At 49.8% G+C, this 18,850-nt stretch overlaps 2 protein-coding genes across 19 annotated transcripts in view; one reads left to right on the top strand and one right to left on the bottom strand.

Moving 5' to 3' along the window:
- Positions 1-90: 90 nt before the first annotated feature.
- XKR8 (XK related 8) overlaps positions 91-18,850 on the top strand; it is a 149,499-nt gene continuing 130,739 nt past the window's right edge. For 6 of the 9 annotated variants that reach the window (XR_013405203.1, XR_013405204.1, XR_013405211.1 and 3 more), the window contains exons 1-4: positions 91-1,358; positions 4,488-4,684; positions 7,485-8,256; positions 13,322-13,397. Coding sequence is in view for 2 of the 9 variants with exons in the window: in XM_015132887.3 (XP_014988373.2) it covers positions 1,066-1,358; positions 4,488-4,684; positions 7,485-8,200 (1,206 nt within the window). In the remaining 7 variants the exon portion in view is untranslated. Of the gene's footprint in view, positions 1,359-1,425; positions 1,497-4,487; positions 4,685-7,484; positions 9,079-13,321; positions 15,074-18,850 lie in introns of those variants that run through there. The other 3 variants (XR_013405202.1, XM_015132887.3, XM_077966851.1) reach the window with 3 other exon arrangements.
- EYA3 (EYA transcriptional coactivator and phosphatase 3) overlaps positions 11,322-18,850 on the bottom strand; it is a 119,079-nt gene continuing 111,550 nt past the window's right edge. For 8 of the 10 annotated variants that reach the window (XM_077995177.1, XM_077995210.1, XM_077995169.1 and 5 more), the window contains one exon: positions 11,322-15,520. In XM_077995177.1, the coding sequence (XP_077851303.1) occupies positions 15,440-15,520 (81 nt within the window). In that variant the 3' untranslated portion in view covers positions 11,322-15,439. 10 annotated transcript variants of the gene reach the window in all.

Raw genomic sequence — 18,850 nt, 5'->3', positions numbered from 1 at the left:
TCCAGCCTGGGCGACAAAACCAGACTCTCTCCAAAAACAAACCAGAAACAGAAAACAAATGACGACCCAAGACCCCTCACAGCATATTTCTTTTGCGTTTTATATTTCATTCACAAAGCTCATGGTGCGTTTGATTCTTTGTTGTATTCCTTTTCTTTTTTTTTTTTTTTTTGAGACGGAATCTCGCTCTGTCGCCCAGGCGGGAGTGCAGTGGCGACATCTCGGCTCACTGCAACCTCTGCCTCCCGGGTTCATGCGATTCTTCTGCCTCAGTCTCCTAGGTGGGATTACAGACGCGCGCCAGCACGCCCGACTAATTTGTATTTTTGGTAGAGATGGGGTTTCGCCATGTTTGCCAGGCTGGTCTCGAACTCCTGACCGCAGGTGATCCTCCCGCCTGAGCCTCCCAAAGTGTTGGGATCACAGGCTTGAGTAACTGCGCCCGGCCTCTATTCCTTTTCGTATGGAAATGAGGTTAACTCATTTGCAGGAACCTAACGCCCGCCCTCCCCCAACTCGGATCGCCGGCGTGAACCCAGCCGCCCCGTGCTCTCCGTGTATCCCCGGATCGAGGCGCACGCATTGTTGCAAAGTCCTGTACTTAGGGATGAGATGTGCCTTTGGTTTCGTTGTTTTGTTTTGCAACAACGCAGGTGTGAGGGATCGCAGCCCCAGTCCAGGCTCCAGTCTCCCCGCCCTCTCGCTCTCTTGGGCCTCCGGGCGCCTCAAACTTAAAACTAGGCCATTTGAAGTCTGCGGAGCGAAGGGCAGTCAGTCTTCAGGCCTAGCGGACTTGGCTAGGCTGGGTCGGGGGACCCCTGGGCTGGCGGTGGGAGCAGAGTACTGAGCGGCATTTAGGTCACGGGAGGGTTCGGGTGGGGGACCGGGGACACCGCGGGCCTCGCTCCTCCCCGGACGGGGCGGGACGGGGAAGTCCCGCCCAGCAGGTCCCCGCCCCGGGCCGCCCCGAGGGCTGCGCCCGCCTCCTTCCTGCTTCGGCAACCCCGGGCCCTGAGGGCAGGCCCCAACCGCAGAGGAGCAGGAGGGGGCAGAGGCTGGAGGGCCATGCCCTGGTCGTCCCGCGCCGCCCTCCTTCGGGACCTGGTCCTGTGCGTGCTGGGCACCGCCGCCTTCCTGCTCGACCTGGGCGCAGACCTGTGGGCCGCCGTCCAGTATGCGCTCGACGGCCGCTACCTGTGGGCGGCGCTGGTGCTGGCGCTGTTGGGCCTGGCCTCGGTGGCGCTGCAGCTCTTCAGCTGGCTCTGGCTGCGCGCTGACCCTGCCGGCCTGCATGGGTCACAGCCCCCGCGCCGCTGCCTGGCGCTGCTGCATCTCCTGCAGCTGGGTTACCTGTACAGGTGAGTGCTTCGCCCCGGGAGGGGAGGAGTGTTGGAGCTCAGCACCTGAGTCAGCTGGTCACCTGTACAGGTGACACGTCATATGCCGGGAAGGGGACTGGGAGAGGGAACCAAGTCCTGTGGGCGCCTGGCCTACAGGTGAGCGTGCAGCCCTTTATGGAAAGGGAATCCGGGTAGACTGCCTTCATCCTAGCCCTAGCTTTCCTGGCACAGGCGAAGAAACTGAGGCCCAGGGAAGAAAGGGAGGTGCATGGGCTTTGAAGTCAGACCTCTCAGGGATCCACTTCTGGCTTTGCCCTCTCTCACCTCACTTCTGCATTTCTCTGAGCCTCAGTTTCCTCCTCTATAGAAAGGCGGTAGTCACCCTGAGACAGGTGTGACGGGCAGGCCTATTGTGAGGAGTGAGCGAAAGAGTGAGAAAGTGCCTCGCACAGTGCCTGGCCTGTAATGGCAGGGGCTGCGGACTCAGTTCAGCACCCCATGTTTCAGCTCGGGCAGGGCCTTGGGAAGGCACTGACCTCTCAGTGGGGCTGTTTGGTTGCTGTTCCCGTTGGGATGGGGATAGTGCCTGCCTGTTTGGTGAAGATGAAGTGAAATGACAACTGTCCACTGCCCTGGCTCAGAGTGAGCACTCAGCAACCTCAGCTCGCTTTGTGATGACCTGGGCCTCCCTGTGAGTTTCAGCAGCCCTGACCCCACGACAGCGCTTGTCCCTCACAGAGGCCGCCTCTCACCCTGTCTGCCTGGTTATATTCTTCCCCCTGAACCTTGGCTTCCCACTCCAGACCCAGCAAGAGGGCAGAGATGGCCTCTGACTCATCCACGCCTGTGGAGCCAAACAGGGTTGGGCACAGGCTGGGTCTTGGAAAATGTGTGTGGATTCTGCTCCTGTTTGGACCTGGTGGAGCCTCGTAGAGATGGGGAAACAAACCCAGGGGTCGAAGGCATGCGATGAAGTCAGGGCAGAGGGTGGTGTGGGTTGGGAGGGGGTGGCCAGGGCCAGGATCCGCTCTTGAATCCGTTTTTACAAACTCTTGAGATCTGGCTTTGACAAAGTTGCACGGGGTCTCCAGGAGTGGAGGAGAGGAGCTTTGAATGTGGCAGTTTTGCCTGAGGGATTGTAGAGATATCAGAAAACCCTGGGTGGGCATGAAGGGGTGCAGTTGTTAAGTCCTGGGCAGGCCTCCACGAGCTGTGCATCTTCGCTGCCTGTATTTCTGCTGAGCTTCAGTCAGGCAGACTGGACTGGCTTTGGCTTTGGAAACGGGGTCTCTGTTCCTGCATGTGAATAGGCCGAGGCCGGGGCCTCTGCCAGGTCACTGGGGGACCACAGGCAAAGGCTCCCGCTGAGGGAGAAGCCCGGTCCGCCCTGCCTGCCTGCTCCTCAGTGTGTTCCTGGGCCCTTCCAGGGGAAGTGACAGTACATGTCTGGTGAATGAGCTTGTAATGAGTGAACGGGGTTCCCTCCCAATAGGCAACTGAGAGCAGAGTTCTGGGTGGAGGGTCTTTGGTGCATCCTCCACTTACTCTTCACGCCTTTCGGTACCCCAGGCCTGTCTGTCCAACCTCTGGACTCTCTTAACTCTGCCCCAATCTCCATCCTTAACCACTCAGGGCCAGCCTCTTAAATGGGATCCCTCCTTCCAATCTAACCCTCCTCCAGCCCCTCCCCTGTGTGGCTGGGGCAAGGCAGAGTCTGATTCCAACTGGCCTGTGCCCAGAAGTGCTCAAGAGGCAAATGTCATCTTGCCCACAGGATCCCAGGAGATCTTGGGCACACTAAAGTTTGAGAACTACTGCCTCAGGCAACTTTATAGCATGCCTTTCCAATTCAGGTTTGGATCCAAATCCTCATTCCAGTACTTATTAGCTGCTTATAATTTTTTGTTTGCTTTTTTTTTTAAAGAGGCAGGGTCTGATCAGGCTTAGTGGCTCATGCCTGTAATCCTAGCAGTCTGAGAAGCAAGATCACTTGAGGTCAGGAGTTCGAGACCAGCCTGCCGAATATGGCAAAAGCTCATCTGTACTAAAAATACAAAAATTAGCCAGGTGTGGTGGCGCATGCCTGTAATCCCAGCATCCCAGCTATTCCGGAGGCCGAGGCAGGAGAATTGCTTGAACCTGGGAGGTGGAGGTTGCAGTGAGCCGAGTTTGTGCCACTGCAATCTAGCCTGGGCGACAGGCGACAGAAGCAGACTCTATCTACAAAAAAAAAAAAAAAAGAAAAAAGAAAGAGAAAGGGCCTCTGTTGCCTGGGCTGAAGTGCAGTAGCACAGTCATGGCTCACAGTGGCCTTGAACTCCTGGACTCAAACAATCCTCCTGCGTCAGCCTCCTGAGTAGCTTGGACTACAGGCTTGTACCACCATGCCCAACTAATTAAAAAAAATTCTTTGTAGAGATGGGGTGTGCTGTGTTGCCCAGGGTGGTCTCAAACTCCTGGCCTCCAGTGATCCTCTTGCCTTGGCCTTCCAAAGTGTTGGGATTACAGGCGCGAGCCACTGCCCCCAGACCTTATTAGCTTCTTGATCCTGTTTCCCCATTTGTAAAATGGGCTTTTGTGAGAAGTAAACAGGACAAGGTTTGTGATGAGCTTAGGACAGTGCTTAGCCAGCCGGAGTAGAAGGTGTATTGATCCCCTTTTTTTTTTTTTTTTTTTTTTTTTTGAGACGGAGTCTCGCTCTGTCACCCAGGCTGGAGTACAGTGGTGGGATCTCGGCTCACTGCAAGCTCCGCCTCCCGGGTTCACGCCATTCTCCTGCCTCAGCCTCCTGAGTAGCTGGGACTACAGGCGCCCGCCACCTCGCCCGGCTAGTTTTTTGTATTTTTTAGTAGAGACGGGATTTCACCGTGTTAGCCAGGATGGTCTCGATCTCCTGCCCTCGTGATCAGCCCACCTTGGCCTCCCAAAGTGCTGGAATTAGAGGCGTGAGCCACCGCGCCCAGCCTCGATCCCCATTTTCCAGATGAAACAAGTTCAGTGAGGTTAGGACATGGCCGACGGTCCCATAGCATGGATGCGAGGAGGCCCCATGGATTGGGGCCTGTGTCCATTCATTAGATGGGTGGGAGGCTGAGGAATTCACAGGACACTAACCTGGCCCTCGGGACATTTGTGTATGGTGCCTAGGTGCGTGCAGGAGCTGCGCCAGGGGCTGCTGGTGTGGCAGCAGGAGGAGCCCTCTGAGTTTGACTTGGCCTACGCTGACTTCCTCTCCCTGGACATCAGCATGCTGCGGCTCTTCGAGACCTTCTTGGAGACGGCACCACAGCTCACGCTGGTGCTGGCCATCATGCTGCAGAGTGGCCGGGCTGAGTACTACCAGTGTGAGTGAAGGCCAGTGGCTGGCCCCCCTGTCGTGGCTTGGGGGGGTCTCTCTCAAATGTCGGAATTGTTGTTATTCTTTTATAGAGGCTGCTTAGAAAACAGGAGAACAGGCTTTAGTCAGGCAGATCTGGCTTGAGACCTAAAGTCACTCTGTAGCTGTTTGAGTTTGGACAAATGCCTTGACCTCTCTGAGTATGTTCGTTCTCATTTGAAAAATGGACTTAAATCCTTCTGCCTCATAAGGTTGGTGAAAGGATTGAGTGAGGTGATGCAAAGAAAGCCCATTTCCTGGTACACAAGTTCCTGGTACAGTCTCACTCTGTCATCGCCCATAGTGGATTACAGCGGCCTGATCATGGTTCACTGCAGCCTCGACCTCCCAGGCTCAGGTGATCCTCCTGTCTCAGCCTCCTGAGTAGCTGGGACTACAGGTGTATGTCACCATGCTGGCTAATTTTTCTTTCTTTTTTTTTTTTTTTTCTTTTTTTTTTTGTAGAGACGAGGTCCCACTTTGTTACCCAGGCTGGTCTTGAACTCCTGAGCTCAAGTTACCTGCTACCTCAGCCTCCTAAGGGCTGGGATTATAGGTGTCGGCCATTGTGCCTGGCCCAGAAGTTTTAATTGTAATTTTTATAATTTCGAAGATAATAAAGTGTGTAAGGTGCCTGATGCAGCGTAGGTAACTTTTTAGTTAAGAAACAATTTAATACGTTGGGAGGCCAAGGTACACAGGTGGCTTGAGGCCAGAGTTGGAGACCATCCTGGGTAACATAGTGAGACCTCATCTCTTCAAAATTTTAAAAAAGAAACAAGAAACAATATATTGAATGCCTTCATCCAGTCAGGTTTTCATTGCGCATCTCTTCTGTGCCTGTTACTGTGCTGGGGACACAGCAGTGAACAAGATGAACCCAGCCCCTGCCCTGCCAGGGTAATAGACTAAAACAAGTAGCTAGGGTACAACGTGCTGAGTGACTGGAAAAGGGAGAGGCAGGTGGCGGAGGCTCACAGGGCCCCCCTGAGCAAGGGTGAAGTTTATAGTGAGGAGCTTTGGGAGGGTTTTTGTCCATAAAAGGAAAGTGACTTGCCCATTTTCACAGACCCAGACAGTGGCCAAGCTGAATAGGGCCCCGACTCACATCCAATTCAGGGTCCCCTTTGCCTTCCTCCACCCCTGCCATAAATGCCACAGTCTCTCAAGGAAGCAGTCCTCACTCTGCCGTCACTCGCTGTGTGACCCGGAGAGCCTTCCTGTGCAAGATGGAGGTTGGATTTGATCTCCAAGGGCCCTTTCGTCTTGCTAGTCTGAGTCTATGTATTGATTGAAAAAACAATAATAGCGGTTGTCACAATCGAGGGCCAGCTATTAGCCGGGCCCTGTGGGAAGCACTTACAGTCATCATTGCTCAAGTTCACAGCAGCCCTGTAGGTCTGTGCTATCTTGATCTCCATTTTTAGAGAGGTGCAGAAAGGTGAGTGACTTGCCCTGGGTCACTGGGCACTCACTGGGCACGTGTTTTTGTCTGTTGAGGGTTGGGGGTGTCTAGAACCAGGGCCAAGTGCAGACAGTCTGCACTGCGAGTGTGGCAAGGGGTAAGGGGGAAAGACAGATTTTCCCTACTTTTTATTTAGCAAACATCTCTTCCGCTGCTGTTATGTGCCAGGTACTGGGCTGCTGGGGGATCCCAAGTGAGCAGAGTCTGTTTTCTACCCTGGAGGAGCTCAGAGATAAGGAAATAGATAATTACTGTGTGATGAGACTCCAGACAGAGGTGGGTGGCATGTGACAGGGATACCTGACACAGCTGAGTGGGTGGCGTGGGGCCAGGGTGGGTGACTCCAGGGGCTCTTCAAGCTGGGGCCTGTGGGGTAATGGAGGAGTAGGCCGGGGAAGTGGGGCGTGTGCTTCTGGCTACCGAACAGCCTGGGCAGAGCTTGTCAAGGTCACGGAAGGTGGCATGCTGGGCAAACTGGAAAAACATCAGCCCTGCTGAGACCTGGGCGAGGCTAATGGGCACAGATCTGTTTCCAGGCTAGGAGTGGGTTCTGGGCACCTAATAGATTCCCAGTAAACATCTGTCGAATGACTGCGGTGGACAGGAACAGGGGAGGAAGCAGTCGGGAGACGTGCTGGTGCCACTTCCGTCCCTCCCTGGAGGCCCTCGTGCCTCTGCTCCAGGACTGGCAGCCAGGAGGTGGGAAAGGACCCTAGGACCCCTGTTGTAAACTTCTGGATCTTGGAAAATCAAGACTAGGGGTCAGTCTGATGGCCTCTGGTCTTGGAGGAGAGGGGAGGGAAGTGGGGAGACTTTCTGTCCACACAGCAGGGACATCTCTCCTGGCCCTGAGGGCAGCTTTAGCCAGAGCCTGTGGCCACCCCAGGGGATTTTCTACTCCCTTTTTGAGACTAAGAAAGAGGGAATTGAGGCTGTTGATTTTCAGACACTAGAAAGGCTTGTGTTCTTCCCAGAAAGAAAGGGTTATGGGGCCCTGGAAGATGCCCAGGGTGCAGCCAAGGCCCAGGGGTGCTGAGTGCTGGGTGGGCCAGAAGTCACACCCTCTCACCTTTGACAAATACCACCTGCGCAGCAAAGCACTGTGGTGAGGGGCAGGCTCTATATTAGGAGTCAGAGCTTTGCTTTTGGTTATGGGAACTCACTGGCTCTTCTCCAGCTGCAGATTTGCTTTCAGCAAATGAGGGATTCTGATACCTACTCCAGGGTTGCTGGGAGGGGCCCCACGGTACCTGCGACCCCTGGGGAATGCCCAGGACTCATGATTCTGTCCTACTCTTTGCAGGGTTTGGCATCTGCACGTCCTTCCTGGGCATCTCGTGGGCACTGCTCGACTACCACCGGGCCTTGCGCACCTGCCTCCCCTCCAAGCCCCTCCTGGGCCTGGGTTCCTCCGTGATCTACTTCCTGTGGAACCTGCTGCTGCTGTGGCCCCGAGTCCTGGCTGTGGCCCTGTTCTCAGCCCTCTTCCCCAGCTATGTGGCCCTGCACTTCCTGGGCCTGTGGCTGGTACTGCTGCTCTGGGTCTGGCTTCAGGGCACAGACTTTATGCCGGACCCCAGCTCCGAGTGGCTGTACCGGGTGACGGTGGCCACCATCCTCTATTTCTCCTGGTTCAACGTGGCTGAGGGCCATACCCTAGGCCGGGCCACCATCCACTTCGCCTTCCTCCTGACTGACAGCATTCTCCTGGTGGTCACCTGGATGACTTATAGCTCCTGGCTGCCCAGCGGGATTCCCCTGCAGCTGTGGCTGCCTGTGGGCTGCGGCTGCTTCTTTCTGGGCCTGGCTCTGCGGCTTGTGTACTACCGCTGGCTGCACCCTAGCTGCTGCTGGAAGCCCGACCCTGACCAGGTAGACGGGGCCCGGAGTCTGCTTTCCCCAGAGGAGTATCAGCTGCCTCAGAACAGGCGCATGACACGGTTAGCACAGAACTTTTTCCCCAAGGCTAAGGATGAGGCTGCTTCGCCAGTGAAGGGAGAGGTGAATGGCGTCCTTTGAAGCAGGATCAGACCCAGCTGGCAGAGATGGAGAGTGACTCTGCTGGCAGAAGGCAGGTGAGGATAAGCTAATGATGCTGCTGTGGCCTCCATGCACTCAGCAATAATGGGACGCCTATGCTGGGCCGGGCACCAGGGATGGTGCTGAATGGGGCAGAGGCCTGCCTTAAAGGAGTTCACAGTGAACAAGATGAGAAAGGCTGGGCCCTGCAGGGTCAAGAGCCCCAATTATGTACAAGACGCTTTGGGAGGAAAGAAGACTACCTTTTCTTTTCCCCCTGCCATTGGTATAGCTGGTGCCCCAAAACTTCCACCTCCCTGGCCACTTCTAAAATGACTGGTATAGGTGCTGCCCCACCCCTTAGCTCCCCTATCCTGGGCTAGAAGGCCACAGGGGCTGTCCTCTAGAATTCTTCCTCCCCTCCCCCACACCATTCCTTCAATTCATGAAAGAAATCTTCGTGGAGAGCAGTTTATATGCCAGGAACATCATTCTGTCCTTGCAACCTGGAACAAGACCAGCTACCACCCCAGCTTCATCCCCTACTTGCACCAACCAGTCCTGGGTTAGATCTCAAATGCCAGAAGCCAGGGATGCCCAACTCTTGGTGGCCCCAGTTAGAACCTCTGAGATCTCAGTGAAGCTGGCCTGGCCTCTGCTCCTGCTCTCAAGGGGCTGCTTTTCAACCGAGAGCCTTGGGAGCCTGGTCTGAGCCTTGTACAACCACTGAGTATTTTTTATTCCTTAGCCAGTGTACCTCCTACCTCAGAGTCTGTGTGAGAGGAAGAGAATGTGTGTCCCTGTGGGTGTCCGCAAGTGTCAGACGTGTTGTTTTTAACAGTATTACTAGGTTATGATTAAAGCCTCATGAAATCCTCCAACCTAGTCTGTGTCATCGAATGAAATCTCTTATGGAGTTCAGAGCCTGAACTAGAAGAGGTCAGGGGCATAAAATCTACCTCTCAAAATTAGTCAGGGTCCATGAACAGAGAGGTCTGGCTTAGGTGGGGCTTCTCAACCTCGTGTTTGAAGTTTCAGGAGCTGGTGAGCCAGCATGGGGTTGACAGCTCAGCTGGAGATAAGAATCCAGATCTGGGCTTAGTGCATCCCTCTTCACCACCAGCTCTGCTGCTGGGCCCAGCAGGAGTGGCCACAAACACATTTAGGGCCAGGAAGTGAATATAGGAGCCTGGTGAAGAAAGGTCTTGCTGGGACCTCTGAGACGTTAAGTAATGAGGTGCCTTAGGGGATGCGAATGTGGTGGGTGATGGTGCTGGGGAAGTGGAACCTTTTGCTGTTCTAGGAGGTCTGTGGTTTGGAGAAACAAGGGACAGAAAAATCTCTTGAGATAGAGAAGAAAAGGTTCCAGTCACTGCTGTGATGGGATCCAGGATAGTCTCAGCTCTGTTACTATTCTGGTGGAGACACAAAAACCAGGATAAGTAAAACATTTAGTATATCAGATAGTGTTAAGTGCTGAAAGAAAAAGGGAAAGGGATAGGGAGAGAGAGTAGGTGTTTGTGTGTTGGGGGTGGGAATTACAACTTTATATAGAATGGCTGGGGAAGGCCTTCCTGCAAAACGGGTAAGCTGGTTAGCAGTGACTTGGGGGTGGCCTATAAATGTCATGAGAAGGAGCAGAACCTGGAGTCACTGGTAGCTTGAACCACTGTGACGGAAGGAATGATGCAAACAGAATTCCACAGGATGAAGAAGGACTTGTAACCACTCTGTTGGCCTGGAGCTAAAGATGACCCAGAGATGAAGGGTGGGAGCAGGAAGAGGATCTGGGAAGACGATGCTAGTGACTTTTACATACAAGCAATGGTTAGAGGCAGAAAGGATCCTGCAGATCATCCTGTCTAGTGATTTTCAGACTTTTGAATATCATGTACCTATAAAATGGCCAACATGGTTGAAACTTAATTTTAACAAAGAAAGGGCATTAAAGACTACCACCATTTGGCTGGGCATGGTGGCCCACACCTGTAATCCCAGTACTTTGGGAGGCCAAGGCGGGTGGATCACCTGAGGTTGGGAGATCGTGACCAGCCTGACCAACATGGAGAAACGCCATCTCTACTAAAAATACAAAATTAGCCAGGCGTGGTGGCGCATGCCTGTAATCCCAGCTACTCGGGAGGCTGAGGCAGGAGAATCGCCTGAACCCGGGAGGCAGAGGTTGCGGTCAGCCAACATCGTGGCATTGGACTCCAGTCTGCACAACAAAAGCAAAACTCCGTCTGAAAACAACAACAACAAAAAACTACCACCATTTATTTTCATCATCTCATAAAAGGACGTACCAATCTTAGAACAAAGGACCATTCTTCTAATTGAATACATGTAAACATACACACACACCTGAAATTGCAGGAAGAGATGGAGATGTTTATCTCCTCTGTGCTTGGAAATCAATACTTCTAATATTTGTACTTATAACTGAGTAAGGATATAGCAGCTAACGGGTTTGCTTCAACTAATGTGCACCTAATGAGGAAAACATTTAATTACTAAAATAGGCAACTTCCTCTTTTCTGGGGAATTTTTGGAGAAATACATCTTATAGTCTGGCATTTATGGTACTTGGAAGCTAGAACCCAATTCTGTTTTCCTTCATTGACTAAAAGGCAGAAGGCTTTGTGACTGTTTTCCAGACCAGAGGGATGCAGCCAGACCCAAATCAGAGAAATGAAATGAGAATAAGTAGTTGATGTGACATGAAATCAGGGCAAATCAAATGAGGTCTGATATCAGTTTGCTAGTTTTATCGCTTTTGTGGTTTAAGTGCAGCGCGGCAAGGTACTGATTTCTCTCCTTAATAATTAAATTTCAGCACATTTGGCAGTGAGTGAATCTTTTCTCACTCCAGTTCTAAACTTTAAAAGCAAAATATATTTTAGAAACAATACATGCTCCCATGCAAATTACTGTAAAATAATTTCCCATGTATATTTATACCAAATGGTTGGTTTTTACTTTTTTGGTGAAATGACCCAGTTACTGAAAGGGTGACATCTTTCTAATGAACTCTTTAGAATTTTTATGAAGCCCTAATTAGGACCCCACATAGCTGGGCAACTATGCTGATCCTATTCAGAAAAGACACAGGAGCAAACTATAGAAAATAAAAACTTTATTTTTTCAAGTTTATAAGATAGTTCCCATTACATATAACATTATGGTCACGGATTCTACAGCCACAAATGCCCGCAGTCACATAAATATACCAATCCGATCAATGCCTTTTCCTGCTAACAGAGGCACCTGAAGTCCAGAGGGAGAGTCGCATTTTGAGTAGAAGTCGTCCTTAATGGGAGGGCTCCTGTCAGTGCATTAGGAACTAGCCAAGGAGCCTTGCTTGCCAGAGCTGTCTGACTCAGGAGAGGAAGGGAAAGATGGCCTGCTGACTGGGGCCGGGGCAGCACTACATTTTCTCTCTTGTGGTTTAAGATATTTTAGAATCTCGGAATTCAGACCCTATAGTGTGAATATCTGGGGAGTTCTAACTTCTGGATGAAAAAGGAAACCAATTTAGTGGTAAGAAATAGAAGCCTGCTTAAGAGGGACCCTAACTGCCTCCTTGAGGAGTAAGGAGTCAGAGGAAGACCCTAAGCTCACCACTTGTTAGCCTAGACCATTGCTCTACCCCATACTCCTCTCCCCCGTGGTTCAGTGACACTGACAATCATTCAAGGTAGTAAACATCTAGAAGCTCCACATGCTGCAGCTAGAGTTTGTCAATCAGATTCTATTTGGAGCTTTAAAGCTGAGTTTGTGTAAACTGCGAACAAGCTGTGGCATCAGTCTCTTGGGACAACTCACTAGCTTTACACTAGACAGGAACACCCCAAATCAAACAAAAGCCCAGATAGGCATCTAAATCTGGAGCAGGTGTCCATTCTTCTGGACACTACCAGCTGCCCCAGGGGCACTGGACAGGGTGATGCTAAGGCACAGTCAGTTTTACATTCGAAAGTCAAGCCACCTCCTCAACCCAAGACACACCTCACTCCAGACCTACTACTAGAGAGAGCCCTCACCGTGACATTACAGACCCATCTTGTGGAACCCACAGTGCCTGGCTGGGCGCAGTGGCTCATGCCTATAATCCCAGCACTTTGGGAGGCCGAGGTGAGCAGATCACCTGAGGTCAGGAGTTTTGAGAACAGCCTGGTCAACATGGTGAAACCCCGTCTCTACTAAAAATACAAAAATTAGCTGGGTGTGGTGGTGGGTGCCTGTAATCTCAGCTACTCAGGAGGCTGAGGTAGGAGAATCGCTTGAACCCGGGAGGCGGAGGTTGCAGTGAGCCGAGAGATCATGCCACTGCACTCCAGCCTGGGTGACAGAGCGAGACTCCATCTCAAAAAAGAAAAAAGAAAAAAAAAAAAAAAGAGAACCCACCATGCCCAGCTGGGGAAGGACTCATCATTTGGCTAATTTCATGAGGACTCTAATGAAGAGGGCCTTCCCCTTGATGAATGGACTCACAGTGTCCTTTGGCCCTCTACTTACAACAGCTCTTAATCCTACCCACTTATTTTCCTTTCCAGATTTTTGTGTTGGGGTGGAGAAAAAGGCAGGGTAATTACAGACAGCACTGTGTTCCCTGGACAATTCATTTTGGCAAAAAGCCAAGAAGCTCCTCTTTTCTCTTCCATCTAAATGAGGGTGGCAACAACCAGGAATGAGCAGAGACTGCTCTGCTCAGCCTCCTTACCTCTCTTGGTCAAGTTCAAGTTATTTTTGGGAAGAGCTAAGCTAGGAAGTCAGAGCAAGAGGAAAAAAGCCATTGATAAAAGTGAGTCTAAGTTATATTCTAAAATAAAGAGCTCCCATAAGGGTGGAGAGGGAAGTATCTGTGTGTGTGCTTGTGTGCATGGTGGGGGTACCACTCCGCAGCCTCAAAAACCTGAAGCGCAGCACAACAGCTGTGGCCTTTGTCCAGGACAAAAACTCAACAGCTATACTGCATTAGGGGGAGGGTTTGAGGCTTCAGAGTAGAGCTTCCTAAGATCAACCATCAAACAAGACAGAGCAGCATCTAAGGAACTATGCTGAATACAGACCAAGGGAAGGCCTACCTCACACTACATCTCCCTCCTCCCAACCCCACAGGAAACAAGGCCAAAGAGGCAGCCAAGTAAAGGAGCACTGACTTCAGCTACTCAGCAAAAACTTACTCCTTTAAATCGTGAGTCATGAGCACTTTTCAATGAGTTCTGAAGGAATGTGTATACCAGCCTCTCTCTCTTGCTATCTGGGTGGCCTGGCATTGAAAGGAGTCTTGCCTCTTTGTGCTGCAACATCTTTGGAAATGGGGATGCAGAGTCTCTGGCGACAAGCAATTATAGCTGGGGTTGGTCAACGATGCCTCCTTCTGCGGACCAATCCTGCATCTCAATCTGAGGTGCTTGTATCATCTGTCTCTTTGCAGCCTGGGAAAGGCTGAACTTCCTCAGCTCTAGGGAATTTTATCCTGCCTGAGCAGATGCCCAAATTGCTCTTGGAGGGATGGGGCATCCAACAATCATGGCTGGGCTGGAAGGCTGTGACTAGTGCCTGGGCACCCACCAATCTGCCCAGAGGTCGAGAGATGCTCCTGCATTTGGCCCAGGATTAAGTTTTGGGCCATGAAGTAGGGAATGATGCAGCACTCTCATTTAAATCAGGAAAGTCTGGCTGAGCGCAGTGGCTCATGCCTATAATCTCAACACTTTGAGAGGCCAAGGTGGGAGGGTCGCTTGAGGCCAGGTGTTCGAGACCAGCCTTGGCAACAAAGTGAAACCCTGTCTGTACCTCCCCTCCCCCCACAATCAGCAAAGTCTTTCTGGTTTCCTACTTTAGAATGGGATTTGAGAAGCAGGGTTTTCCATGGGAAAATTTAAATACAGCAATCTGCTCTTCAGTTTCAGGCAGAGATCTGGATAAATATATACCTGGGACATCCTTCATATGGCTTAGGGCTTCCACAAAGGAAGTCAAATACATTGGCAGTTTTGGCCAACATGTAGTTATAAGCATGTTTTTAGATTTGATTTGAATTCTTGGGTCTAATACCTGGGGACTGGCCAGAGCTGCCTGGAGGTGGACATGAGGTACAGAGGGCAGGAAAGGGGTAAGAAACTAGCATTATGATGACTAAGAAGGAAGAAACTGCAGGGGCGAGCATCTGATGGGAAATGGGTACTTCTCTGCAGGAGGAACAGGTAGAACCTTTCGGTCTCAAGAGCCAAAGAAGCTGCAATTCATAAGACACTTTAGTTCCTTCTCTCCAGTTTGGAAGCTAAGCCTCCTGGGATACAGTCTGAATGAGAGTCAAGCTGAAAGAGTTTTTAGGGTTGTGCCATTTGACTAAAGGGAAAAGGGACTGGAAAGAAGACTAAGGCTTCTAGATGGGAAATGCCAAAGTTTAAAGTTACTCAGTGTTCAGTGCCCCACAGTTCACCAGCTAGGAGATGGAAGAACAGGAAAGGAATCGTCCTAGAGAGCAGACCACTGGAGCAGCTACAGAGGTGCTACTGCCACAGAGAGGTATTTTAGATATTTCAATTACTATTTTCAAGACTTTACACACTTTCTTGCTAGAAAAAGAAAGTGGTGGAAACCTGTGTCAGAGATCAGACCCTTACCTATAAAAATAACATACACATTCGCTGGAAATAAGTGAGATTCTAAGCTAAGGAGACTCTAAGACTGCAAGAGATGTTATCATAAAAGTCTGCTGCATTTATCTGATCACCACAAGTTATGAGTAATTCTCAGTCTTGTCATGGACTAAGAGTGCAACTCTGCCCCAGGAATTTCCTTTTCTTTTTCATTTTTTGAAAAAAAAAAAACAAAACAAAAAACAAAAAAACCAAAACAAAACACAGAAGAATTAAAAGCACTGTAGCTGCAGTGAGTCCATTGTTCTGTCTATCCAACTGTCTCCTGCTTCTGTATGGAGATGAACACGGGGCTGCAGCTCACTCTTAGCAAAAATTGCAGCTGTTGGTTCTGATTGTGTTCTCGCCAGCATTCCATGGATAAAGACAGACAGAGAAAGGGAAGGAGGGAGGGAGAGACAGAGAGAGAGAGAGGGAGAGACAGAGAGAGAGGAAGAGACAGAGACAGAGAGAGAGGGAGAGAGAGAGAGACAGAGAGAGAGACAGAGAAAGTTCTCAGTTGGTTCCAGTCTCCAGCTCCCTTCAGGAGTGAAAAGGAGCTCAAGGGGAAGGCTCCTCATTCCAGTTCTTAGAGAAAATCAAGCTCTAAAGCCTGGTGAAGGGATACAAGGTCTCCGTGGTTTGTGATCCTCCAGAAAGGCATGTTGTGCTGGAAAGAGAGTGGGGATAGCTGGTTAATCCAACTTCTTCTGAGAGCTTATATTAAATATTTGCCCATACTCTTTCCTTAGCACACCTCTCCCCAAGGTATATGGTAACCCTATCTATCCCTGCCTCACAGGGCGGTAATAATGATCAAACAGTCATATGTATAAGGACCTTGTACATTGCACACTTTATAAATGTGAGAAATTTTTAATAAGTTTCAGTGGTACTTTGTGCTTTTGAGAGATTACCTGTTCTAGCTATTATTTTGAAGACAGGGTCTTGCTGTGTCACCCAGGCTGAAGGGCAGTGGTGTGATTATAGCTTACTGTGGCCTTGAATCTGGGCTCAAGCAATCCTCTTACCCCAGCATCCTGAGTAGCTGGAACTACAGGCATTCCAGTTATCATACAGGGTCTTAAGGATCAAATAAAATGGCCCAGGTGAAAAATTAGTATTTGATATAAGATTATATTGTCTTATGGATGGTTAATTTCTTGTAAGTTTCAGAACTACAAGACCTAAATCTTATCTATGTCCAAGACGGAGAATGTACAGATCTGGGAAATAATAATCTCATTATATTATGTAGTCAGAATCACGTCCAGAATACTGTGTGCTGTTCTGGAGGCCATATTTTACTTTTTATTTTGAGACAGGGTCTCATTCTGTCACCCAGGCTGGAGTGTAGTGGTATGAACATGGCTCACTGCAGCCTTGACCCCCTGAGCTCAAGTGATCCTCCCACCTCAGCCTCCCAAGTAGCTGGGACTAAAGGCATGTGCCACTACACCTGGCTAATACTTTATTTCTTGCAGAGATGAAGCCTCACTATATTATCCAGGCTGGTCTTGAACTCCTGGGCTCAAGCAGTCCTCCCACCTTGGCCTCCCAAAGAGCTAGCGATTACAGGCACGAGCCACTGTGCCTGGAGGCCATATTTTTAAATTAAGTTAAATTTATTTTTTATATTTTTTGAGACAGAGTCTCGCTCTTTTGCCCAGGCTGGGGTGCAGTGGTGCTACCTTGGCTCACTGCAACCTCCACTCCCAGGTTTAAGTGATTCTCATGTGGAGGCCATATTTTAAAGGAGGGCTTTGATAAACCCAAGTGTTGGAAACCATGTTCTATGAAGCTGAGGAGATTAACGTTCCTATCATCTAGTTGAAACTGGTTCCAAATTACTCAGAATATTGAGGTCCTAGAACACAGTTGTTTTGGCATATACCCAAGTTGTTTTTTAAGCCAGCTGCTCACACATAATATTTAAAAGGCTATTAACATACAGAAGAGGAAACCGATTTGTTATGTTCAAGAATGCCAGACTAGAGGCCAGGTGCAGTGGCTCATGCTTGCAATCCCAGCACTTTGGGAGGCTAAGGTGGGTGGATCATTTGAGGTCAGGAGTTTGAGACCAGCCTGGCCAACATGGCAAAACGCTGTCTCTACTGAAAATATAAAAATTAGCTGGGAGTGGTGGTGTGCACCTATAGTCCCAGCTACTTGGGAGGCTGAGGCCAGAGGCGGAGGCTGAAGTGAGCCAAGATCATACCACTGCACTCCAGCCTGGGCAATGGAGCGAGACTCTATCTCAAAAACAAAAAACAAAAAAAAGAATGCCAGCCTAGTATATGAAGGTAGAGAAATTTTTGCTCAGTAGAAGGGGGAACACCCTAACAGTTTGGTTGACCCCTCAGTGGAACAGGCTACTGGGAACCAATGCCCTCATCCTTGGGCATATTCAAGCAAGGACTAGAGAGACTTCTGTCAGAAAGGCTGCAGAAAATATCCTTCACAGAGTATAGCTTGAACTGGATAAAGTGGTAAGCATTTTCCAGTCGGTATATACTTTTTTTGTTTGTTTTTCTGAGACAGAGTCTTGCTCTGCTGCTGAGGCTGGAGTGCGGTGGCACAATCTCGGCTCACTGCAACCTCCGCCTTCAGGGTTCAAGCAATTCTCGTGCCTCAGCCTCCCGAGTAGCGGGGATTACAGGAATGCACCACCATGCCCGGCTAATTTTTATATTTTTAGTAGAGACGGGATTTCATCATGTTGGCCAGGCTAGTTTCTAACTCCTGACCTCAGGTGATTTGCCTGCCTCGGCCTCCCCAAGTGTTAGGATTATCGGCGTGAGCCACTGTGCCCAGCCACAATGGTGTATTCTATTGTAGATGATTCTAGACATTGTCAGAGTTACCAACTCTGCTGATGACTTGAGCTGTTCTTTCTCTCCCCCATACCATTCTTCAGACCAGGAAACACTGATGCATATACCCACTAGTGTCTTTCCCAAAGAGGGCAACAAGAAGCACATTAGAATTAAAGCTTCATAACATATGCGAAAAAATAAGGATCCCTGAATTGCTACATAAAGTAGCAAACGGAAACATGAGATAATAATGCCGACTGATTACCAATCTCATACTTTATTATAGTTGCTAAGATTTCTACTTAACTGGATGAAGAGTATCAGGGCAGTTGGTTCTAGCTGGCAACCCAATGCCTCTAGGTCTAAGAAATAGAGTTGCTGGAAGAAAATAAATTGGGGTAGGGAGGGAAAGAACTTCTACAGATCCATTTAGCAGATGAGGATAATTGTTCAAAGTCACATAGCTGATACACAGATGGGATTTTAGGTTCTATAGCCAAGACTCTTTCATCTACTGTTTCGTATATCAAGAAGGGGTGACCTGGGTTGGGCGTGGTGGCTCAAGGCTGTAATCCCAGCACTCTGGGAGGCCGAGGCAGGTGGATCAGAAAGTCAGGAGTTCGAGACTAGCCTGGCCAATATGGGAAACCCTGTCTCTACTAAAAACACAAAAATTAGTTGGGCATGGTGGCAGGTGCCTACAGTCCCAGCTACTTGGGAGGCTGAGGAAGGAGAATTGCTTGAATCCAGGAGGCGGAGGTTGCAGTGAGCCAAGGTCATGCCACTGCACTCCAGCCTGGGTGACAGAGTGAGACTCCGTCTCAAAAAAAGAAAATAAATAAATAAATAAATAAATAAGGGGTGACCTGAAGTTGGGACCTGTATAGTGATGGGGTTAACATCAGAGCAATCTTTCCAGGGCTCAAAGGCAGGAAAGACGTTCTCTACAGAAAGAGCTATTGGTTGTACTGTCTGAGAACTTGAATAATGGAAAAGAAAGAAAGATTAGCCTTTTTGCAGTCAAGTCTGATGCTTGAGAAGGCACTGTCTTTGAAGATGGAAGATGGGGCACATCTCAGGTTGAATGATGGGATCCCTGTAGAACGGCTTAAAGATTTTAAGATTCTTGAGTGACAGGGAGGAAAAGGAAGGGATGGATCTAAAACTTAAAAGGAAAAACTCCA

The sequence above is a fragment of the Macaca mulatta genome, chromosome 1, assembly GCF_049350105.2.
Source record: "Macaca mulatta isolate MMU2019108-1 chromosome 1, T2T-MMU8v2.0, whole genome shotgun sequence".
Classification (NCBI taxonomy): domain Eukaryota; kingdom Metazoa; phylum Chordata; class Mammalia; order Primates; family Cercopithecidae; genus Macaca; species Macaca mulatta.
Note: the sequence above shows the minus strand (reverse complement) of the source record. Positions and strands in the feature narration are given on the sequence as shown.